General features: G+C 38.0%; 1 protein-coding gene and 2 non-coding genes across 4 annotated transcripts in view; 2 read left to right on the forward strand and 1 right to left on the reverse strand.

Annotated features, from left to right (window-relative positions):
- LOC120769265 (ras-GEF domain-containing family member 1B) overlaps window positions 1–26,504 on the reverse strand; it is a 243,140-nt gene that overhangs the window by 171,133 nt on the left and 45,503 nt on the right. For both annotated transcript variants that reach the window (XM_040096172.1, XM_040096171.1), the window contains exon 2: window positions 2,822–3,664. In XM_040096172.1, the coding sequence (XP_039952106.1) occupies window positions 2,822–3,181 (360 nt within the window). In that variant the 5' untranslated portion in view covers window positions 3,182–3,664. The remainder of the gene's footprint in view (window positions 1–2,821; window positions 3,665–26,504) is intronic.
- Window positions 22,408–22,481, forward strand: Trnar-ucu. The gene has a single exon. It is a non-coding gene; the product is annotated as a tRNA-Arg (tRNA).
- Trnar-ucu lies at window positions 26,047–26,119 on the forward strand. The gene has a single exon. It is a non-coding gene; the product is annotated as a tRNA-Arg (tRNA).

Consider the following 26,504-nt stretch of genomic DNA (forward strand, 5'->3'; position numbering starts at 1 on the left):
CCATCAACACTACCCAAAGTAACCTTGTGCTATGTCCAGCGTTGTTTGTGTTCCAAGACCTGAGCTGGTTGTCCTCGATATCTAACCTATCTCAAATACTGTAATGCTTCCTGATTCTACTAAAATATCGCACTTATTGACGAAATTCTTCCATAGAAAATTTTTGTTGATTTTATTCAATAACTATTTTTATTTCATTGAGTTGCTTTTAAGTCATAAAATTCTTAAAGCATGACTTTCATTTTCTTCAAACAAAATTTTTATGCTTTTATTTCTTTTATTTTAAAAATGAAAATAATTCACTCTCAACAATGCAAATAAAAGTGCTAAAGCTGATTAAATTTCATATGAAAATTACCTTGGCAAATATACAAAATATTTTTTCACATATGTATGCACTTTTCGAACATTCGTACACAAACAAACATATACTTGAATATGTGATGTTTAACTTGGCTAAGCGCAGAACTTTATTTTGCTACGTTAAGTGCCATTTTATGAATGTTTTATAAATATTTGCATGTGCTATATGTATGTATGTATGTGTCGTAAAATGGAAAGGTTATGTAAATAATAAACGAAAATTTGTTGCCATGTGCTTTATGCCATTAGTTTAATAAATTATGACTCAATTTGAAGTGAACGTACTTGAAGAAAAAGGCAACCCAGTGGGAATAAGTAGGCCTATTGCTTTATTCAGATTTTTTATGTTAATATTAATTTTATTTTTCATTTTAGTTTTAACTTTAATTTGACGTTTAATTTTTTTTCAAATTTAGTCATAATTTTGATTTTGATTTTATTTTAATTTTGACTTTGATTTAATTTTAAGTTTAACTTTAATTTTAGTCTTAATTTTAGTCTTAATTTTAATATTAATTGTGGTTTTAAATTTAATTTGAAGTTAAGTCTTATTTGTAATTTAAACTTAGTTTTAGTTTTGGATTTAATTTTAAATTTAATTTTAATTTTAAATGTAGTTTAAATTTAAATTTTGATTTTAATTCTTATTTTAACTTTAACTTTAATTTTAATTGTAGTTTTAATTTCAATTTCAACCTTAATTTTAATTTATTTCTAATCTTAATTTTTATTTTAATTTTCATATTTGTTTTAATTTTAACTTTAATTTATGTTAATTCAATAAATTAATTGTTTTAATTTTAAGTTTAAGTTTAATTTTAAATTAAAGATAAGTTTCAGTAACATTTGTAACTAAATTAATTTATTATTTTAATTGAATTTAAATTTTAAATTTATTTCAATTTTAATTTAATGTTTTTATTTTCATTTCTGGTTTCAATAATTTTTGTAGTTTAATTTTAATTTTAAGTTAAAGTTAAATTACAGTAACTTTTGGAATTTAATTTAAATTTAATTAATGTGTTGTTTTAAATTAATTTTATTGATCAAGTTTAAGTTTAAGTTTAAGTTTAAGTTTAAGTTTAAGTTTTAAGTTTAAGTTTAAGTTTAAGTTTAAGTTTAAGTTTAAGTTTAAGTTTAAGTTTGCTTAAGTTTAAGCTTTGCTTGTTTAAGTTTAAGTTTAAGTTTAAGTTTTAAGTTTAAGTTTAAAAGTTTAAGTTTAAGTTTAAGTTTAAGTTTAAGTTTAAGTTTAAGTTTAAGTTTAAGTTTAAGTTTAAGTTTAAGTTTAAGTTTAAGTTTAAGTTTAAGTTTAAGTTTAAGTTTAAGTTTAAGTTTATGTTTAAGTTTAAGTTTAAGTTTAAGTTTAAGTTTAAGCTTTAGTTTAAGTTTAACTCGCTAAAATATAACAACTAAAATTTTTTTCTTCTGAAACGTCCTCTAAATAAAATTTTCGTATATTCTTACAGGCAAGCTGTCATACACACATGCCTTCACGGCCGTTATAAGCGTATATTTGCAGAAAGGTTGTCATTTGTCTGTATGCGTTTTCTCATAAGCTGAAGTTCCTTTACAAGTGCGAAATTTTAAAGCAAGTAAACTCACATATGGAACCATGAACAGTTGAAGAGCAAACAGCTTACAATTTAATAACGATTCAATTTACTTATTATTTCTATATGTTTGGCATATACATATGTACAGTTGTAGGTAATTTGCTCTAAAACGACTACTACAGCATAAAAGCACATGCGAAATGAGTTCGAGAGCAAGCACTTCAGCAACTTTTGAAATTCGTAAATATTTTCTCTTATTGTTTGTTGTTGATGTTTGTAGCAGTTACTCAAATGTATGGCATGTCACACATACAGACGCACATTCGGGTATAAATTGAGCGAATATGCATGCATTTAAGCAAAAATACGGTTCTGGTATTTACACAGCTGGCAGTGGAACTTTCTGTCGAAAAGTACACAGTTTAAAAAACTGTTTAAAAACTCGTTCCTTCGTCTACAATTGAGTGGCGGCACTGCATACAGCAGTAACTACTTTGGCACAGTTACACGCAAATAAGTGTGTGTGCTACCCAAATGCAAATTTAAGGTGGCCGGATATTTTCGTAATGAACTTAGCATGCTTTGCCACATGGTTGCAAATATTTGCCTGAAAGAAAGCAGCGACATTTCTGAGCTTTTGAGCAAATATTGAAATGCTGCTTTAGACAAATAGAGTTTGAGTACAGTTTGAGATGTAAGTTCTCGCTTTGGTTGGATGTTTGGGAAAATTATATGTAATTTTTTTTTTAAACTAAAATGGAAAACGAAATTATTTATGAAAGTTTTAAGTTAGGTGCAATTGATAATTTTTTCGAAACAAAGAAGGTAGCGAAAGAGTAGAATATTGGTTTAAAACTCGAATACTTCTTCAAGTAATCGATTTAAAATATTGTATCGTTTCTCACCTCGAGCTTCTGAAACCCCAACTCCAAATCGTACGCGTCCAATTGTTCGCTGTGCCTACGGCGATGACGCACACCGTCACCGGGCGTCGCCGTCGCGAAAGCGCTCTCCGCCGCCGTTGTGTATATGGTCATACCTGCGTTGCCAGCGTTGGCGGCACCATCAGCGACAACAACAACATTGCCATGCTCATCCATAGTGGCGGCAGTGGCGCCCACGCAGCCGCCAGCGCCGTTGTCATCGTCCGCCGTGACATATTTATCGCGATCACGTTGTCCGCGCGACTTCTGTAACACTGTTTGTCTGCAACGTGTACCACAAGCGATTGCCGATATTTTACTAGCATAATAGTACATAGCCATGTGTCACGTTTGGTCGAAGGTCCGGACGCGTTGCCCGGACATTTGTGTTTACTGGCGGAATATTGATGGCGTGCGACATGTGCGGGCGTGGGCGTGTGTGCTGAAGTGTCCGGTACACCGGTGTGTTGTCATCTTTGCGTGGTGTAACGGATATTTCCGTTTTACAGCGGAGTTTGCGTTGGTTTAAGATTTATTAAAAGTCACTTGCAATTACTTTTTTTCACTTTTTTGGTGTTTGCTTTTTCCAATTTTTATTTTCATCATTTCACTTAAATTTAAAATTTTTTTTTTCACTTTTTGCTTTTGTTTCGCAATTTCCACACTAACTTTTCATTGTTGTGCATGTATTGGTATTGCATTTGGAAAACTATTAATCAGTTTTTGTGTGTGATTTGTTAGTAATTTGTTCTGATCAGCATTTTGCTGTTGTATTTTTTTTGTTGTTTGGTGAGTTTAGTTGAATACTCTCGAATTTCAGCTCATCTGTAAACAGAAAGAAAATTATTCAAATGGTTTTGTGTTATTTTCAACATGGTTTTTTTCTTTTGTTTTTATATACTATATATTCTGACAAAATAGTACCCAAAAATTGGAAATAAAATGCAAAATATTTAAATAATCTTTAATATTTATATCCCCTCCAGTAGTAATACACTTATGTCAACGTTTTTCCTATTTTTTCCATTGTTTTATATTCTTATTTAATTTAGAAAGCAAGTCAATTACAAAATGCCAGTGCGTATGAGTGACATTGTTTATAAATATATTGGGTAGTCGAAAAAGTTTTTTCGTATTTTGTCAATAGATGTCGGTGCAGTCGCATATCTCCAGTGCTACCAATCACAATGTGTCATACTATATAGTGCTGGAAAGGTGAGCTTCATTTAACCGAAAAAACCCAAAAAAAAATTTGGAGAAGTTGAAAAAAAGTTAGATCTGTTTAAAAATGAATGAAAATAATGAAGAAATTCGCTATATTTTGAAATGTTTGTATAAAAAAGGGAAGAATGCAACGCAGGCCACCAACGAAACTTATGAAGTTTACGGAGACGAAGACGATCAGTTCGTGTAGCAAAAGAATGGTTTGCTTGCTTCCGTTGTGGAATTTTCGAATTTTCGATTTACGCTAATGAAAGTTTTACACATAGTGTCTCTCGCGGAAAAATGGCAAAAAGTGGTCGACCAAAATGGCACATATTTGTTTATTTTTTATTATTATAAATATAAAAAAAGTTGAAGTTTGATAAAAAATACGAAAAGACTTTTTCGACAACCCCATATATTTGCTACTTGCGTTTCAACCTTTCATCAATTATATAAATTTACACCTTATGCACCAAAAAATTAATGATTCACAATAATTATGTTCTACTATTATTATTACTGCAATAATTTTATGTTTAAAACGAAAGCCAATTTGAAAATGCCAGTGCGTATGAGTGATATTTTTTAATAATCCCTTTGCTTGCTTATTATCTGTACGTAATTCATAACTGCACACACTTTCAGTAAGTTGAATTTTTCTGTTCTAAAAAAACGTTTCTCATATGCATATATACAAATACATTATGATAAAAAAGTACCCGGAAAGTGTAAAAAACGCAATATATTCATCAATATATAGTTTGTCGACTTTAAAGTAATCTCCATCAGCCGTAATGCACTTATGGCAACGATTTTTTTAGGTCTGAACACACTTTTCATAAGCACTTTTTGGCATGGCCTTCAGCTCTTTTAGCGAATATTGTTTTATCTCTTCGATCGACTGAAAGTGAGGTGCATGGAGCGGCAATTTCAGTTTGGGGAACAAGAAAAAATCACACGCAGCCAAATCTGGTGAATACGATGGTTGATGGTTGGTATTCATTGCGTTTTTGATCTTAAATTCGGTCATAATCGTGGCTCGTTGCATTAACATAGTGTGAAATCCAATAATTGTTCTTCCACAATCATGGCCGTTTTCGACGGATGTTCTCGCGCAAACGCCTCGATACGGCCAAATAGAACTTTTATTGATCGTCTGTCTCTCCGGAACAAATTTATAATGTACCAAACTACGAATATCGATGAATGTGTGATGGGAATTTGCAAGATCAAGCATGTCTAAAGAGACCTGTTTACGGCCCTCCTTTTGAAAAAACTCAGCTTTATCGGGACGAGTCGAGCAAGAACGCGTTTCTTACCCAAAATATCCTCAAAAATCATTCGAATGGGCTCGTGAGAGCTATCGAGCTCTTTTGCCATCTCTCCAACGCTTGCCTAACAGTTTTTAAGCGCCATATCCTTCACTTTTTTAATTTCAATATTTTCATCGGTTGAAAAGGTCGTCCAGAACGAGGCATATCTTCCACGATCGCTCGGCCGTCTTTGAAGGCTTGGTACTATTCGTAGGCTCGTAAACTTTTTCCAATATTCGCAACGATTTCGCATATTAAATTTGATTAAAAATACAAAATTTGAGACAGATTCTTTGTTCGATAAAAAAAATTTCACGTCCTTGAATCAAAAAGTCATCATCACGGTTTTTTCCCTTGTGATCATTTAAAAAATAATTCGCACTCTGTATCAAAATTTCAGAGAGCATCTACTATGCGGTTCCTATCAATCTTATGTCCGTTCTTCCTTATTATTATAAGTTCAGATATACTGATATTAGTCCTGGAAATGTCCACCGATACATACCTGCTATGCAGGGAATATCGCTGCGATAATCGCGTGACATTGAAGAAGCTAATAAGTTTGCGACAAACGTTTTGGAATGAATAGTAACATTTGGCTTACCGAGCGAGGCCTGAAACTTGCCATTGGAAAAAAAGAGATTGCATTGCTAACCAATAAGCATATTCCGATTGTAGTAGACAAGAGGACAACAATAGGGACTCTAACAATACAAATGATTGCCAATTATTTGGGCCTTTAGACACCAAGTTTACGTACTGGGTACAAATCCAAAACTCGGTGGAAACGGCGTCTAAAATGATCGATGGCTAATATCACAAACCGTCACAGGACAAACGGAAGGTTCTAATGTCGACCAATTCTTTATATATTTTTTGTGTGCAAAAAAGGAAGCCAACCAGCTTTCACTGTTTCAATGTTTTTTAGTAAAAAATGTACACACATAAAGTATTTTCTTAACCAATTCACGTAACGAGCAAATGGGAAATGGTATTCAACAAGTCAAAACTGCCGAAATCAGAGAAATCCTTAATTCTTTGTGCTATGAATATTTAAAAATAAACTGTAAATAAGAGAGAGCAGCACATGCAACAAGATTTGCGACAAACCTACGCACGCACACAGTTACAAAGCTATGTAAGTAGATTTACATGAATACACAGGCGGACAAGTGTGTGTGGGCTAAGAAAGACTAAGAAAGGGCTATTAGCACGCCTAGGCGACTACTTCGATATGCTGCAACGTTTGCAAAGCCTTAAGCTGAAGCCTATGCAACAGCATATGCATGCATGTCAATACATACATAAATATTTAATATACACACATATAAATAAATAAGTATATATTGTTATATTTATACGCTTAACGGTATGCAAATACATGTACGTAAGCTTGTGCTGTTATAAATTTCTTATGCACATAAGTAGTGTGGTCAGAAAGCCACAAAGTCATCACTTCTCTACGCGGCAACCCAGTAAGGCCGAGGAACTGAAGAATGCTCTAGCGCAGGGGTGGCGAACGGCGGTTGACAAGTTAGTGGTCTCAAGTAAAGTAGTTGCTGAGTTGAAGTGCTTTTCATCGCTGCTTTCAAATCAAAATTTACGCATATGGAATTTAAAATGAGCATTAGCTTTGATAGCCGAAAGGTTAAATAGCAGCGCTTAAGTGTTGAGAGGGGAGACATTGGCGAGAATTGTGGTCAAAAGAGGGTAAAGCACAAATTTAGAGAAATCCAATAGCTAATGCGGAGTGTTGTTGAAATTGTTTTGCGTTAAACTTTAGAAAAGACAATATGCTGGAAATAAGGCGTCTGAGTTGCAGAGCGGGTTGGCAGCGCAAGATAAAGATAATGCACACTTCCGAATAAGCTAATCATGCTTAGAGGGTTTAAAATTGCATGATTAGCGGTTTACTTTTTATAAGCATAGCTAGCTAGAGAGTAAACTAAAGGGATTTGAGAGTATCCCTTTGTATTGGCATCAGACCAGTTAAGAGGGTATTCTAGTCTACAATAGAAATTTGAAAAAAATTAAATTTTTTAGTAATTCGATAGTTTAGTTATACAAGAATATCTCTCCAAAAGACCGTTTAGTTTTAATTTAAAACTTTTAAATAGTTTCGACTATACCAACAGGAGAAAGAATCACTGGCGCTCCTTATCAAGCCATGAACTGTTGAGGCTTGTGGCACAATACATCGCGGCAGAATTTCCTACCCCGCTCACAAGTGTTCAATTATGTGGCTACAAGCAATAATCTAAGCAAATAGACATTCTCCATACTGCGCGTGTGTTATCTTCACTGATTTTTAATAAACCGATACTTGAACATATTTGCGCTCGAACACAGAATTACACATATTACAGTGCCTCTATAAGCATGTACATGCGTTTAGTGCCTAACTTCGTTACACATAAATCACTGACATTAAAAGTTCGTGTATTATACACTGGGGAACAATTTCGCGGCAAGAAACGGGCATAAAAGCAACAAGCTCACTTATTTTGCGTGGCAATTCGCATGTCCGGAAGTAGGCGCATGTGTGAAAGTTTGCTTAAAGATTCTTTTGTGTGTACGTGATTGGCTAGCCTAGGAGCTTATCAATCGCCAGATAACTTCAATTGACTTTTTATTGTACGCAGTAAATAAATTAAGTCGAAGAATTGGCAAAACTTCTGCACTTAAGTAATGTGAACGACATAAGTTGGCTAACAACGGTGTACAAGCATAACTGAGAGTGGGTGGAGTTGGAGGTGATGGGAGGTGTTTGATTCAACTTCCTATGTGGACATGATGATGTACTGTATACACACATACATATACAAATCATGAAGCAATTAATATAACGGAATAAAACATTGCACCAGCAATTCCTTTAGAGTATTCCACCATACAACCAAAAAATGCGTAATCTCACACCCAAAACTGTTCAAACTCATCGGTACCGAATCCATAACTCGAAGTCTCTCTAACTCGAGTGATTTTTTGTGGATTATGAGGATTCGAGTTAGTGAAGTTCAAATGTATATATAATTGTTGGATTCCGAATCTCTGGTTGACGTTTTGTTTTTCACCGGGCTGAATGTCAGGACTCGACGACCGAGACTCTCTCCCCCCACGAGTCCCACACCAAATTTGCGCTCCTTTATATGTCCACTGCAGTAAATGCCACAAAGACCAACTCGTCTCAGTCCTTGCCTCCATCGATTTCTTGGACGGCGGCAATGTCAGCCTTTACTCTTACGAGGACATCAACCAGCTGGGCAGCTGCATGTTCCCAATTAAGAAACCGGACATTCCAGGTGCATGCCTTTAAATCGTAATCCTTTGCAGGGGTGGTTATCAAAAGGAGGGTCTCTCAACCAAGGCTAATTTTTTCTTTTCATTGGAGGTGTTTTCTACGTGACGGGTCCCAACCCTGTGCCCAACCCTCGTGAGGGATGTTTCGCCTTCTCACTTTAGCTCGCTTTTAAGGCTACACAGAATGTAATAGGTCAAAGACCGGAAGTCGTGAGCTGCTAGAGTCGTATGTATAACCATATTTTCTGCCTTTCCCAAGTGAAATGCAATCAGAGAACTTTCCTCACTTGCGTGAACTTGTACACATGGCTCCATCTGCCTTTAAAGTATTTCCCCGGCTTTGATTCTAGCAAGTTGTTGCTATGAATATTAGTATTTCGACAGGTGTAGACTTCCGTTGGTGACAGACATCGCTTGTAAGAAAATATTTCGAAGTTATTGCTATCTATCAAAAGGGTTCTGTTAGAAACTCAGTCAAGAATTGAAGGATAAAATTAATTTTCACTTCACAAAAACCGTAAATGAACCTAACTTGTAGTCATTATCGGTGTGATGCAAATAAATAATAGAAAATATCAGAAACTAAAAGAGGAGATTGGGCATTTAAAGGGATTCAATCAGCGATACCCCGAAATTCTGTCCTCCTTCAACTGCTACTCGTAGCAACTTTTTCCCTGCTCACAAACCGACGAGGGATGTGGATGGGGAGGAGTTGGTTAAGTGAGCGTATACACGGAAGGGTCGAGACTAGGTGGGAGGAATAGAGGTTGAAAGGTTGATACGAAGCGTAGCCTCCTTCAGGGAGGTGCGCATTCACTCCGGTATCCGAGCGGCCGTTGAGCTCGCGAACTGTGTTCTCAAAACTTGACAAAGAGTGTCTGTCCTCACTAGAAATTGCATCAAGCCACTTCACAATCAGCCTCATTTAAGTGCCTGGTCATAGTGGAATCGGTGGCAACTGCATGGTCGATTAGCTAGCCAGAGGGGGCAACCTTGGATTTTCATTGGTTAGCACTGGACCAGTGGACCTCGGGTACGCTCAGCATGCGCTGATCGTTGACCTATTCCTGTGCAAGTGATATATCCTTTGCACCTAGAGTAGATCCCTTGAGATCGTTCGCACGTCTTGTCCTTAGCAAAGTTCATCATGACGCAATAGCAGGGATTCTTGCTGGGCATTGTTTACTAGGAATTCATGCGGTAAGCCTTACATTGACGGACGAAAGTTGTTAAAGTTGTATGGAAGGTGAGGTGGAAACAACCTGCAATTTTTTCTTCATTGCCCAGTGTTTGCAAGGCGGAGGATGTAACATCTCGGTGGTCTTACCTTCGGGGAACCAGGAAACAAATTTGCTTTTGGCTCAAAGCGAGCTTATAAAAATTCGTTAATACCTGAGCCGGGTGTTTGAATATGAACAGAGATAAATGAAGTATCATAACCACCTTAATCCCGGTTGATATATCATACATTGCTTGTTAGTAAGAAACAGACTCACCCTCACAAAAGTTGTAAGAGGATTTAAACCAGTTCACTTCACTGCTGGGTATATTCAGACATAAATATGTTTAAACTCTAATTCAATACTGCAGTAAAGCTTTCTTCGCCTTCATATTGTTCACTTAATAAAAGCGTATTGGATATTTCTTTATGTGATTCCTCAGATGCGTATTCTTCATCGCGCTATATTATCTAGTTTCTTCCATGCTCGCTATGCTTTCTCGCACTTCTTTTCTAACTTTTCCAATTTTGCTGTGTTGCGTAAAAGTTTCGCACAAAACCACCTCTTCCACTTCATCAAAACGCGGAGCAAAAATGCAAATACAAAACAAGAAGGGGTTAGAATTATGTTTCTTCGGTCCTGCCATGCGTTTTGCAACTTCGGACGCATTTTTATTTTTGAAAGTTTTGCGTTTATTTCACGCTTTGGCTTGCTGTCAATACTTTTCCTTTTTCTCGCGCATTATTGTTGTGCGTTCATAAGAAGAGAGAGAATTAAGACGGCCGCTTTTAGGCATCTTTAGCCGTCACCGGCAACGCTAGTTAACCTTTGGCTTTTGCTCACTTTGCTTTGGGTCTCACTTTGGGCTTGCTTAGGCGCTTAAAATGTCATTATCATCAATCTTTTTTGTTGTTACTTTTACATCGCATATTGTTGTTGGGCGTTGAGCGTTCGATTGCAGCGTATGCAAAGTGTCAATTTTGTTGTGCGCCTGTCAGCTGGCTTGACACTTTCACTTTAAATGCGATGACCCTTTTTCCTTTTTATTGCGCATATGGGTGTATGTGCCTTAACATATATTGATGATAATTGTGTGGGTTGGATTTTCCAATCTTTGTTGTGTATGTGTTTTTTTTGGAATTTTCGTTAATGCTTGTTTGTGCTTGGTGCTTGCGGATGATAGGAGACATTATGTGGTAAATTCCTACTTAATAAACCGTAATGTTGTTCGCTGTGAAAAAGGTGTTTAATGTGGGAGGACATCATTCAGGGAGATATTTGTGCGGTTGCGGGCTTTTTTTTAGGATAGTTGAGGAAGAACTTTGGTTGCATTAACTTATTTGAAATAGTTTGAGCCAGATTTTTTCCAATTTTCAATTTCCGCCAAAAGAATATATTTGTACTGACTCATACGTTTTTGATATTTGAAACATATAGTAGTATATTACGAGTATCCCTCTGGTATAATCTGCATCAAATACCTGTAGAAAACCACCAGCTCAAGTAAAACTGATATTAATTTAATTACTAGGACGTAAAAGTTCCCAAATATACCTCGTCTCTCCCTTGGATGGTCACATTTTCAAGTTATTGTTAAGATAAAATACCTTAGGGTTACCCTTGATAGAGAGCTGTCGTAATTCATTTTCAACTATAGTAGATTGGATATAGAAAGGATTGCATCAGATGCTTTTTAAGTGTTGCTGCAGAAGAGCTTTAGTCAAAAGGTGGGGACTCTTACCTAAAGTGCTGCCTTAGGTGTGCAAACCATAGTCAAGCCAATTATGTTCTACGGTGTATTCGTATAGTGGAGCGCGCTCGAAAACGCTACACTTGCTCTGCAGCTTGAACGTGTTCAAGAGCGGTCTCATTGGCATTTTCGGTACACTGCGGGCTACACCAATAATAAAACTTAATGCCATTTTACACAAAACACCCGTGGACTTTGCGGGTAGGTATATATATCTCTGCACAGTGCACTTTAAGGCATTTAGTTTCTTGACACATTCCCATATCACGTTCGATTTGTTTGTGCAGGATAATATTGCCTACAGGGCAGCACGGCTATCGCTGCTCTCATACCGATGAGTGATATGTAGACAAAGAGTCTCTGGAGAAGAGTCGCAGTGAGTTCTTTAAGAATGAGCCGAAGTTAGGAAGGAGAATATTCTGTAAGGAGCACTCCGCCAAGCTTAGTTTTGGCTACCGGGCTATTCTAGTGGTTTTCAAGCAGAAATGGCTGTTTAGAAGTGTAGCTTCTTTCAGGGAGGTGAGCATGCACTCCGACAGCAGCAGCAGAGCGGCGATATTAGCATTGAGTTCAAGGAGTATCTGCCTTTCTTAGAAATACCATCTAACTGTTTGGTCATCAGACTCATTTGTGTTCTTCAGAGCATGGATCCTTTTCCCTGTTTACATCGGAGTACAAACTAGTTGGATCTCTGTTGTCATCTTGAGTTCTAGCACCAGGACTAATGGACCAAGCGCGTGCTTAAAAGCCGTTGGTCGTAGAACGCCTTATAAAACCTATTGTGGAATTTGTCAGGAGGTAAAAGAAGAAGAGTCTATAGAAGATTTTCTATGCGATAGTTTTATATATCTCCGTCAGGGTGGTAAGGTTGAGATAAGTTTTCATCGAGACCACCCAATAGTAAGCCCAGGAAATGTGCTGTTTCAACAAGTTTAACCTTCTAACGAAGCTGCGCGAGGGTTACTTTCGATTCTCGCGCTAACTCGAGCTCGTGGTCTGCAATGGGTGGTGGTTTGACTCCAAGTACGCCATTCACGGAGATGGAGTATGTAAAGGTATTTATTGCTCCACAGTGAATGGCGGTGAGTCTTGTGGGCGTATTGTCTTATGTCGTCCTTAACTTAACTTAAGGAAATACCTCTTTTAAGGTTTTAGGAGACGGTTCCACTTCAAGCCGAGGACTGCAGGAATGGTTTCTACGAAAACACATCAACAGAAACTGGCTTGAAGAGCAGTTCATTATGCTCCTTAACTGAGGGCATACGGACCTAATTGAGCGGATGTTCCATCGGAGACATCAAGAGGCATCCCATTATAAACACGAGTGCGGCTTCCTCGTCTGCGACTCACTTCAGCCGGGCGACCATATTGGTGGGGCGTAGTTAAGGACCAGATGACCGATTGTCTTATATGTTTTCTATACTTTGGCAATAATCGGGGTCGTATGAAGAGTGAAGAAGCACCGGCTGTATTTTTCGTAGATTTAACCCCGTTTGGAGCGGTGAGTATTAGATTATAGGAAAATAATCTCAACATATGGTTCAGTATAGTTTTTTATTGATTAACTTTATCAGGAGTACAAGTTATTTTAGTTTCGTTGGTTTTTCAATGAGCCGCTTGAAGGCCTAGGAGCGTCGTTAAACATCCACCTTATCTACCTGCTTACTGACGTTTGCTTATGATTGACTTGTTAGACGAGAAATATTAAACACAGCTCACAAAAATAGTTTCATAACTAAATTAAAGGTTGTTCTATAAAATTTCTATAAAATATTTCATTGATCAAAGCCAGACGAAACATGCGGAGAAGACTTATGAGGCTTTTTCACGGTGGCGAGTTAAACGAAGTTCTCTTAAATGCACTAAATTAAAAACAAAATATGTCTTTTTTTTGTGAATTCAGTATAAACCGAAGCTTTTCTATTTTCATCATAATAAACAGCATTTTAAAGAAATGCAACTTTTTTATCAGAGCAAAATTTTTTTGAAGAATCTTTAAAAATGTATGTAAGCGATTCCATAGTCAGCCCCTCAGGGTTACTTGGCAACGGAAGCTCGAAATTCAGCAATTAATTAATCATTTAGCGCCCGAGTTAATTGGTCATACAATTTTTGCCATTAAAAGCTTAATTCTAACAAAGCATTTAACACGCTGGCGCCTGCGACAATGAAAACATTTTCGTTGCGGAAAAATTCTAGTTCTGTGTGAAAAAATTAATTAAGTGCAACAATGGCAAAAAACAGCGCTTGTCATTTGGCGAGTAATTAAAAACAAAAAGTAATGCTGCCATATGGCATATGTAATTGAAAAAGTAATAATAAAGAGAGAGAGTTGCATATATATTAGATAATTTATAGCGACACACTTCTGTCGGCAAACACTTTCATGAGCTCGTTTGGCAAACGCTTTTCTTCAACACTTGCTGCATGTTGCATGCCATGCGCACGAGTGTGTGTTTGTGTGCACATTTGCTGAAGCGCAACCTCACTCTGTTGACTGTGAAAAGTCGTAAAAAATTCATAGCCCCACACATATACACATACACACGATATAAGCGGGTAGCGGGGCGCATTCGTGGCAGTGTTAGTTATTGTGTGCTTTGTTGCAATTAAGGCATGGACAAATGACATTTGTCAGGAATGTAAGTTAATAAAAAAAGTACATTTGAAACATCAAATGAAACAGGACACAAATAAAAGGCAGCGTGCAGTGGCAGCCAGCGCGCAAAAAAGTATGCATTGCTTGAAGGCGAGCAGTTTTTGCAAGGCAAATGTCATGCATATGACAGGAGCAGCTTAAGTGGCGGCAGCGTGAGGAGTGTGTGGAGTGTTGCATATACATATGCATGCAGCATGCGAACTATTCGCGCGAGTGACAGTAGCCAAGTGTTGAAGCTTTTTTTGTGGCACATACATACACACACACATACATATAACATAGCATGGTGTGACACACATCGACACTGTTGCCGCTTTAACAAAGTGAATGACAACTTGTATGTCGCACACACACACACACTAAACTACTCGGTCTGACTAAGTCTGTCTGTATGTGTGTCTGTCGGCAAAGCGATGGTGATGTACACCGATCCGTCGAAATGGCTTATCCAGCACGCTTATCTAATGCAAATGACACAAGCACTTGCATAACAGTACATGGCAACGGTCATGTTGGCCTACATGCTCAGTCGGAGAGTGCTTAGCGCATGATGAATGCCAATTGTAGGATAGCAAAGCGAGCGCTTAGTCGCTGTACGCCGTTGAGCTGCTTCAATGGTCGCGCACTCCGTTTCTGGGTCAGTATTTGTTTGAGCAAATTTTATTGTCAGCCTTGTCGCATGTGTGTGTGTGTGTGTGTGTGGTACAAATGGAAGCAAAGTTGCAAGCTATCGCCCACCTACAGGCAGGCACATATATACATATATGGATGTATGGTTGTGTGTGGATGCGTGTGTAAGGACGAACTTCTCTGCCAGCATAGCTGAATTTCAGTGCTTTTAAAATTGTCGTGTGCCAATTTCACTTGTTTATTTTTTGACATTTATTTGTGCTTGTTGTTGTGGCTGGCGCACTAAATGCATTTTTAATGGTTTGTGCAACGCTGATGCGACAGCCAACTAATCAACGTAAAAACTTCTGCTGCCTACGCTGACCCAGTACCATAGGTCGTGTGCACGCATCCACATTTATCTCTAACTTCGTATGTGTGTTAGTGTGTTTTGAAAGTGTGGAAATATTGCAAGAATTAGTGGCACGCGATGTACCTGCTTTCTTTATTCGAAGTGTGCTCTTTTACTCATTTGGCAAATGTTGCTTACGTTTGTGGCATGCAACATCAAGGTGTAATAATAACCACATTCAACGTCGAAATGGATTTCGTGTTAGCGTGCATAAAAATGATCAGATTCGTGCGTAGAATATGAGATTAGTTTTACGAAAAGAATTCTGTGCTTTAATAAAAATGTGTATCCGATTTTTTTAATATTTTGTATATGTATTGTGAAATTAATTTAAGTTTAAGCTTAGAGAAGTTGCTAGAGTTGAGTTGAGGTGAGTTCAGTTTAGGCACACAATTCTACCGGCTAACCTATCGAAAGTTCAACACGATACGAAGGATAGATCCACTGGGATTGCAATTCACTCGTTAACATTAAATTTAAGGAGAGAGCTCTAGAGCATTAGGAATATACGCCGCGCGTAAGCATTTAATAATGTTTCCAATGGCGCAATCTCTAATAGCCTAAAAGCAGCCGAGATAACATGGATAAAAGCTTCACTATGAAGGAAGTTTAAATTATTCAGTTTACCGCGATCAGGAACTCCTCCCAAACTGTAGGTAGTATTGTGATGAATACCGCTCTAAAAGTCAAGCACCAATGGGCGATATGGCTTAATCTCTAGGTGAATATCGGTAAGACGGACATGGTCATGGAAAACCGCGAGGATCAGCGATGTAGAGTTAATTGGTACGAATCATACCAAGTACCTGAGAGTAATTTTGGTTACCAAAGTTACGTGGTGAAAAAAGGCAGTGATGCTGACCATGTAAGAAGCTGTGGCCAACATTGGGACTATCACCTGCTCCTAAGCATTAGTGTTACACAGTGGTAGTCAGCTAATCTTAATTTACTGTGCTTTGAGGTGGTGAACCGCAGTCAGCAAAATCTCTTATAAAAAACCTTTGGAGCAGATACAATCCAACAGCTGCACTTTAAAAGTTACTCAACCTGCCAACAATTTATATTGCTGTGGAAAGCTCAAGAGAGAAAGAGGAAAGCTGCACGATTGGTAGCGCTAGGTGAATTTTCCACAAGATCATTTCAGGCATAGCTCGCAGAGGTGTCGGTGGTTAAATAGATCGCATATCTTCACGCTTGTCAAGTCAAGCTAAAAGAAGGTGGATGATATGGAAACACGCGACCTTCCAGCAGAAATCTTAACATCTGGATCTGATGGAGTGAGCGCTGGGATCTGGGGTATGGAAATGCCATATAGAGAGTGGCCTATATACGTCGATAATAGGTAATTAAGGCAATAATCCCACATCTCAATGCGTCAGAGAATGTTCGTGAAAGCAGGGAAGCAGCATATATAGTGACTACCGAATGCGACTGCATATATACTGGGTTCCAGGCCACAAGAAACGAAAAAATTGATGATATTACGAAAAATGTAATCTGTTTGGCTGCCGAACCGGTTCTTGATGTACTCAAGTCGCTAAAAATGCCACACATTAAAAGTACTGAAAGGATTGACTGACGAATCAGAGTGAGATGGAATGAATGCATTTAGTACATGCAGAATCGGCCCAACAATTTGTATAGGCATAAAAAAAAATCCCGCACTGTGGGACGGTTGTTGGATTAGTCTGAAAGCAAAACTCACTGACATTGCATGCGAACCATTAACGATGACAGATATAGAAAGTGCAGATGTTGGATTAGTCTGAATGCACAACTCACTGACATTGCATGCGAGCCACTAACGATGAGATGTAGAAAGTGCAGAGGCAGGCATGGAAAAGATGCTGGAACACCTGCATATGTCCGGTCTTATCTTGAATTTGGCTTAGATACCTAGGAACTTCGCAATTCAATAAACTATATTAAGTTTCAGAATTATTTATCAAGTATCTTAAACTAAGTAAAAATAAATGACATTATATAAGGACGAAAACTTCAGTTCGCATTAATATTGAAATTCCATCAGGCATTGCAAAGGAACCTGCATACAACCTGCCATACAAAGGGCATATTTTAGCGGTTCCAAGCTGTTGTGTGCCAAAAAAAGTGGTTAAGTTGGATGTCAATTGATTCGAATTTATAGGTATCCTTCGATTTTAAAACAGATAATCGAAGCGGTGAGCTTTCAACTAGTTGAAAAGTGGTGTTGAGCTTTGGTGTGATTGAAAATAGTATATATCTTCTTTTACTATTACTAGGATTTTACAGTCATGAATTGACCTCACGGTAAGCTGGACGTTAGCTGGCTCTATAAAAGAAATGCAGGCACCGTGCCTGGACAGTGCTTAGCTGACTGTCCCGCCTTGAAGTGATGTGATTTAACAGTCATGAGGTAACCTCACGGTAAGCTGGCTGCTAGCTCGCTCTATAAAAGAAAGGCAGGCACCTTGCCTGGTCAGTGCATGGGTGACTCTCGCGCCTTGAAGTGATGTGATTTAACAGTCATGAGGTTACCTCACGGTAAGATGGCTGTTAGCTCGCTCTATAAAAGAAACGCAGGCACCGTGCCTGGTCAGTGCTTAGGTGACTGTCCCGCATTAAAGTGATGAGATTTAACAGTCTCGAGGTGACCTCACGGTAAGATGGCTGTTAGCTCGCTCTATAAAAGAAACGCAGGCACCGTGCCTGGCCAGTGCTTAGATGACTCTCGCGCCTTGAAGTGGTGTGATTTAACAGTCATGAGGTGACCTCACGGTAACATGGCTGTTAGCTGACTCTATAAAAGAAACGCAGGCACCGTGCCTGGCCAATGCTTAGGTGACTGTCACTGAACTGTTAAGCCCAAAAAAGTACAAACCTGGCGTTGATGGTTAAAAGATTGGGTGATGTGAAAGGTTCTGATATTTATTTAGACATTCAGGTAGGTTTCGAAATTTTAAATTTGTTTTTTGACTTTAAACATTACTAACTTTTTTATAAAGTGATTTTTTTATTTAAAAACCAAAAATCGGAACTATATTTCCGACACTCCTTTATTTTACGAACCCATACCTTATTTGGCTAGGTTTAATGCTTTAAAAAATATAAAAAAAAATATATTACTGCAGTGCTTATGTTACTTCTTGTCAATTACTTGGAAATCCATTTTGAATAATTCAGTATTTATTCACAAACTAATCTACTATAATCCCCTCGATGCTCGCATGCAGACTAAATAATCACTCAAAAATGCACACTCTTGAATATTTATAATTGAGACACTTAGGCATTAAATGATGCAGAAGAAGGGATAACTTAAGTTATGAAAATCTCAGCAAGCCATAAAGTTAAAAGCCAGTCAGCATAAACTCATATTTGCTCTATGAAGCACGCACACACCTCCACATAAATGTCTGATTTGCCACAATCCCTTAACGAAAAGAGACGAATCGATGAGCATGTGTAAGTGTGCAGCCATAGTATCCCCCAAGGATGGCATGAAGTCAAGTGAAATAAATCGAAATAGAAAAGCGGCGCTGTTGCACGATTGCGCGCCATGTTTGCGTGGCAAATTAATCATAAATAATCGTTTGCGAATCTCTAAGCCCGGCGTACTCACAAGCACAAGGATGACAAGCATGAAATATGTTTGAAAAATAAAATGAAATATATGCCTAAATAAATAGAGGAGAGAAACACAAACAATGTAATGAAATATTGTATAACAGCAAAACGGGCGGTCAGCATATGAAACGAGAACGACAAGGCTGTGACACACGCACTACTGGAAATAAAAATCACTGAAGAATACAAGAAAATACAGAGAAAATTCAACGTCAAGCAGAACGTGAGACAGCGGAGAGGAGGAGAAGAGAGAAGACTTGAACACATCTAAATATTGATGTGAAGAAATTGAAAAGCAACCGCCTCCAACGTCAGCTCCCTCGATGGGAAAGAGCAGTCTCCCTGTGGCAGACAGCAAAGCAAACGTGTAAACACTTTGACGCAGATGAGTCCACGCGTTGGCAACGAAGGCAATGCTATACGAAACAAGGCCTAATCAAAATGGCATAATCATTTGTTTGCTTCGATTTTTTGCCCATTTGTTGTTTGCTGTCATTGGACTGCGAATATTATTGACATAATCATCATTGACATCGAGCAGCAAATATGCGCGCCACTGACCCAAACGGCCGCCAACACTTACACACATTCACATATATATCTGTATGTATGACAACTCGACGCTTGGGGATATGAGCGAAAACGGCATGTGTATGAAACGACCGCACATTTGGCTGGCGGCAAATAACAAGAACCAATAATAAAAAATAAAAGCTGGAAATACACAGAGATGTATTTATATATTTACATGCCTGTGTGTGCAATCAAAAGGAAAATATTAATGCAACTGATTGGAGCGAAAAAAGCCTTGTGGCAGTGGCAGGAAGTGTGAAAAGGCGTTCGGCACGTCCAGGGAACCGGGCGCAGGAAGGGGTGTTGTTCCAAGTTGAAAGTAAACGAAGACGAAAAAATGAATTTATTGTCTCTGCCAACGGCGAGACCAAAGGAAAACAACGAGACACTTGTGTATGTATGTATGTCTGCTTATATATATCCATTTGTTTTTTTTAATAAATAGTCCATTGAAGCGTGGTGCTGTTGGCGCTTGTGGTGGACAGCAAGCGGACAAATGGTCGCGTCAAAGTACATGTGTTGCCGCATGAATTGACAAAATCAAAACACGATCTGAATAAATAAACCAACAAAAATAATCGTGTGTATATTTGGCGCTCATAATAAAACACGTGTGCGGCAGTGGTGCAGCGGTGGACATGTTGGCGTTGACTAAATGTGTAAAATCAAGGACATTTGTGGTGTGTGTAATCTGAGTATGGTGTCTTTAAATAAAATTTTTGTTTGAACTATGGAACCAAATCAGAAATGGTGGTAACAGAAATTAGATCAGCATAAATATGGCTTCATAATGTCCAGGAGCAGTGCTTTTTGTCAGTTGTTGTTATAATGTACCAAGTGTACCTGTATTAAGTGAGCGTCACCGGCCTTACAGTCATTGAACAACATTATATTTTTTCATTTATGATAAGTGCTGCAAAATCGCATCGAGTGCTTGTCGAGTTATCTAGTGCCTGTTAGGGTGGTAAGATACATATACTTTGTCATCGAGGTCAGTAGGGCCAGGAAACGTGCTGTTTCGACAATTCTCTCGGCAATTCGAGCACCTCGTCTGCAATGAGTGCTGGTTTGATTCCTAGTATGTTATTTACTGGGAGAAAGTCGGTGAAGGTGTTTATGGTTCCACTGTGAATGGCGATCAGTGCATGTCTGAAGTTAGTTGTGGTGGAAGTTTAAACGCCGTATTGTCGTATGTCGTCGACGCAGTTGAGGAAGGACCACTTACTGCGCCTGGGAGGCGGTTACGCTTCAAGCAAGTGACTGTAGGGATGATTTCTACAAGGAAACTCCAGCCCTCCAGCAGAAACTGTTTGGAGAGGAGTTCATTATGCTTCTTAACTAGGCCTATATGGGTCTCACTGTGCAGATATTCGACAGGACACGTAAGGGGCATCATGTTATAGTCCGGAGTGCGGTATTCTGATATGTCTGAAGCTTCCTCGTCTGGGTTTCACTGCATCCATTCGACCATATTGTTTTGAACCAATGTTCCTTTGTCTTTTTCCTACGTGCTGCTGGCAAACGACTTGAGGATTTTGTTGCGGTTCAGTACTTTGATAATAATGGCGATCGTGTGAGGAGTGAAGGAGCACAGCAGTCGAGTGTCACCCCTAAAATCTTTTATTCACAGTGTAAATTTCAACGCCGTCGATTGCAAAAATAAAGTCAGGTAAGTTGTTATGTTTGATCACACAGTAGCAATATGCAAACGTTTGCTTCAATGGTTCAGAGATTATTATTTTGTTAAAAGAAATGAAGTATGTTGAAGGCCAACAAAAAAGTTTCAAGACGCCGAACTGCAAGCATACTTGGATGAATATGACACAGACAACAAGTGATCAATTTGAATCGTGCATTGATAGAAAAATGACCAGACTGGGGCAGAAGACATGGCAAAGTAATTCTGTTACTCGACAAGGCACTGGCACATCGGTTCAGGATTAAATCAAGGTACTTGGTTGGGAAGTGATGCTCCACCCGCCGTATTCACAAGACTTGGCGCCTTCCGATTATCTTCAGATCGATTGGGCACACATTGGCTGAGCAACGCTTCAATTTCTAAGCAGAAGTCGAAAATTGAGTATGTGATTGGTTTGCTCTAACAGACGAACATTTCTATTGCTTTGGTATCCACACATTTTCAGAAAGGTGGTCAAAATTTTTTACACAATGGTCCATACTTTGAATACATTTTTTTACTTTCCTATTCAAAACTAGTATTTCATTTTCACAAAAAAAACACGTTGATTTCATCTGTCCACTTGCCTTGAGTGCACAGTCAGCGAACTCTGAAGGAGGTTGCGCTCTGAAGTAATAGATCTATTGTCAACTAAGTACCCATAGTTTCTGAGTCTGGGGGCAGCTTTCGCAGCCATACACCTTGCGGTTATGTCCACCAGTGTTCTATGTAGTAAGGTGTTTAGGTCGGAGTATGAATGAAGATTTCATTAATTTTATACTGAAATACAGTTCGCAGTGTGCTATAATGACGTCACTTAGCAAAATAAATAGAACCATTACTACTGAACCATTCGGTTGTGCTCAGAACAAGGTTAAATGTTAATTCGAATCCGAAATATTGGTTTTTACTCACAATTTGAAAATGCTTTAAAAATGTGATATTTGAGAAGAAATAACAGCGTGAACAAAAAGAGAGCATTGGTGCTTGTTTCAACGTGTTTACACAGCCGGTTTCAGGCTGGGCACACAGTGGAACGTTGTGCAAGATAGTGATGATGCCACATGTGTTATTTGCTTTACCGCATATGCTGCGTATGTCTTTACAGATCTGACACACAAGTGTGTCAATTTGCCGTCTTCAGCTGGCTGTAGGTTGAACTTGGCTTCAAAGTAAGGGCGTGTTTCTTGAGTTAAGAAGAAGATCACTACGCATTTTACATACAAAAAGATATAACTAACTGGCCCTTTGGTGCAGTGGATAGCACATTGGACTTCTAATCCAAAGGTCGCGGGTTCGATCCCCGCAAGGGCTCAGATTGTGTTTAGAAACACCAATTTTTTGCACGTTTCTTCAGCAATGACTTATGAGTTGAAAGGCGTTTAGGAATAAACGACAACTTTCAAAACGGTATCATTGCGTTTTCATAATACAAGTAGATTGGTAAGAAGGACTTGGTACATACAAGTAGTATGCAAAATTTGAGATCTTTGATATATTTTTACCATTATAGCTTCTATGTGAACCACAAAAATATATACATAAGTAATTTCATTTTAAGCAAATTTGATCCAAGTTTACCTCAACTACAGCTCAACTATACCTATACCTCTTCCATTTCTTAAAAATATTGCAATTTTTTTTCAAAAAACTTCGCGTAGTACTTTCCTGCTTGGTATTTTTAAAGTCATTACGTCTTTTTAGTCATAAAACCCTCTAAGTTGATAAGTAATTCTATGGTCGTTGCCACTTGTCAAAGTCAAGTGTGTGTGACCGATGCTAATCTCAGTTGGTCAATGATATGCGGGGCGGCACTTAGTAGCAAGACTAGCCAACCCACAAGTATACGTAGAGCAAGACTCTTAACCCCTGCTCCATTTATAAGAAATAAAAAACTTTTGACGAACCTAAAATCGAAGGACGAACTGAGTTTCCCAACAAAATGTGAAAGTGGAAATTGTCAAGTCAGTTACTATGTTGGCACATCAAAATATTCAATATTGATAACAATCAACGGCGTGCATAAGAAAGCGTTGGAAAGCACAGCATGTAGCCATAGTGTCTGTGGGCGGCTACTTCCTGCACGTAAAACCGAGGGCGCGGCGAGCGTCAACAGACGGTTGCTCAAGCGTGAGCAGTGTTAACGCGACACTACGGCATGCATGGACACGAGTGGGTATGGTTGGAATGGTTGAGACGATAAACCGCTTTGATTGCCAATATATTTGAATTGAGAATCAGTTACTAAGAAATCATGACGCTACCAAACATTTTCTGCTGATTATTGGCATATTCGAAATTCAATTTGCAAAATTTCATATGAGTGCGAGTCGTACTCACTTAACGCATATGTTTCGGGGGCATAATATGATTGTGTACGACAAATAATATGGTAATTCTTGATTTTTGTGGTGTATACAGTGCTGTGTTGGCACAGAAATATGGAAATATGTTGTAAACTCGTTTAAGTGCTTCATAAATTCGCTTGAGTGTCCATCCTTACATTATACTCAGTCGTTTCATTCTTTGTAAACATTGATGTGCTTGAGAGCGTGGCTGTGAGTACATTAAATTGCCACTCTAGTCATACTTTAAGTTCGATTTGATTTGCATTGTTCAAATGTTGGGTTGAGTGAGAAGCGCAGGAAGCCGAGGAATTTTGTCTGTACTTCTGCTCTTCTTTGCTTGCCAAATTTATGCGCCGCTGAGGCTCTAACAAATTTCATCATTTGCTTTCATATTTGTGGTTGAACATTTATTTTGTGTAGTACATATGATAGTATTACAAAGAAATTGGTCGAAATTTATGCTATTCTTATTCAAATAGCATTTGAAGAAGGCATATTTTTGCAGTGGTTGCGAATTTAGGCTGTTTTTCAAATGAAAAAAAATTTCGAGAATACGAATACTTATAATATCAGGGTCACAATACCTGTTCATACTTAGTAAAATATTCTTTAAGAAAAGAATTGCTCTAGCATGCTTGTAATATAGCCGGAAGTTCGTAGTACAATCTCCCAAAGGCATGCTATAATGACGTCACTTTAGCAAAATAATAAAAGGACTGTGCAGTAGTGCTTAGCAGTAGCTTAAAAGGGCTGATTTCATCATAGTATTTTTATAAATTGAAACCGGAAGAATTGTATTTTATATTATACATTATATTATATATAAAACTATTATAATTTTTTTAATTTAAAAATGTTATGTTATGAGAAAGTATTATAATTATTTGACAAGAAATAAGAGAATGGAATAATATGAAGTATTGGAGCTGTTTCAACTTATTTAGACAGCCGGTTTTAGACTATGTATACAGTGGAGCGAAAAGCGGAGCAAAGAGAAGAATTCTTTCTGCAAAGAAAGAAGCACCGCATACGAATTTTCGGTCATACATATGTTAGATGAGATGATATCACAAGAATGTTAGAGCCTAACTATTTGAACAACTGTTATAGTTCGTTCGTTTCGCTTTTCTCTAACGATGGTTATGCAACATACATATATTTCTATGTTCCTAACAAAAAGTGAGCATATAACGGGTGATTCGGTCGGACGTATTTTTTTTAATATTGTGTTTTTGACAAATCACGCTTGGCTCGTGTCAAGCTGTCATGTTATTTTTGTTCAATATTGTATCTCATTTCATCATCGAAAGACTAACGTCTGAATAATTTTTACAAATCGTTGAACTTTATTACAAAAATTCACGTTCTGCAAAGGATGTGTTTCGCGCGCTTCGCTCAACTTGTGGTCAAACTAATAGGCCTACCGAGTGTACCATTCTCAACACCATCACCCATTTTGAGATCCAACTATGTGAATATTGGATAATATTCGACCGAACAGGCCAAGTACAGCACGCAGTGAAGCAGCCGTAGGTATACACGAAGACCGTGGAGAGTCGATACGGCGCCGTTTGCAGTAACTGGCTCGCGTACTGACGTATGGAACGTGTTGACGCATACTACGTCAAGATCTTAAATTGAAAGCATACAAAATACAAGAACTAAATCTGCTCGACCTTCCAAGCGACAACGCTTAACTATATGAGCTCTTGGAAAGTTCTAAGAAGATCGGACGTTTTCGAGCCTAATTTTGTTCAGCGATGAAGCTCATATCTGGCATGTATGTAAACAAGCAAAATTGCCGCATTTGGGACAAAGAGCAATCGGAAGGGATTCAAGAGCTGTCTTTTGATCAAAAACAAAAAAACAAAAAAGAATCAACGGTTTGGTGTGATTTGAAGGCCAAGCAAAATTGCCTCATTTCCGACAAAGAGCAACCGGAAGGGATTCAAGAGCTGTCTTTCCATCAAAAAAAAAAAAAAAATCAGCGGTTTGATGTGATTTGAGGGCCAGTAGAATCTTCGGTCCATATTTCTTCAAAAAGGATGCTAGTGAGAACGTGACCATCAATGGCGATCGTAATCGCGCCATGATAACCAAATATTTGATGTCTGAGATTGACGCTCGTGATCTCGCCGACATTTGTGATCAACAAAACGGCGCCACTTCCCCCAAACCGCATCAATCTTCCAAAAATAAATGCCAGATAATGTTCTTTCGAATGATAATAAAGATTCCCCATTAAATTTACGGTTTCTGTGTTTTGTCTTTAAAAAAGTAGGAAACCTCGAAATGGATCTTCCATTGCAACATCAATTAATGTGGTATGCTCCTAATTATTAGTGAGCATATAATTTAAACTGCTTAATAATAATTCAAGGGATGTTCCCATATGTCTGGAATCTATACCACATTTTGTTAGACAAGTTTTTTACTTAATTATTTAAACAGTTGTAAATTGTGTATAAAGTCGATGTTTAAAATTAATGAATTTACAAAAATTTGTTACGATCATCATTGTTTCATATACAGCGGCCCTTTGGTGCAGTGGATAGCACATTGGACTTCTAATCCAAAGGTCGCGGGTTCGATCCCCGCAAGGGCTCTGCTAAAGGCTTTCATTTTTTAACTGATCGCGCAAATAAACCTGGAGTGGTTCAGGTATATGACCTATTTGAACATATAATCTATACACTGTAGTTCTTCAGTCACTGCGATTCTTCAAGTGAAAAAATGCTTCCTAGAAACTGAGCAGACGAAATTTTATGGTAGCATTAAATGGCATTGCTGGGTCCAAATGGCAGTTCAAAATTGTGGCGGCTTTGCGAAAACCCCATAAGGGTTCAACTACCCTGACATCACTCTCTTTTGCTCAAGTTGAGCAATTGCCAAAATCCATTAACTATTTTCAACACAATTAGTAGACAATCAATAATTGAAGCAAGTTTGAAATTTTCTGCAAAATGCATACATATATATATATACATATGT

The sequence above is a fragment of the Bactrocera tryoni genome, chromosome 2, assembly GCF_016617805.1.
Source record: "Bactrocera tryoni isolate S06 chromosome 2, CSIRO_BtryS06_freeze2, whole genome shotgun sequence".
Taxonomy (NCBI): Eukaryota; Metazoa; Arthropoda; class Insecta; order Diptera; family Tephritidae; genus Bactrocera; species Bactrocera tryoni.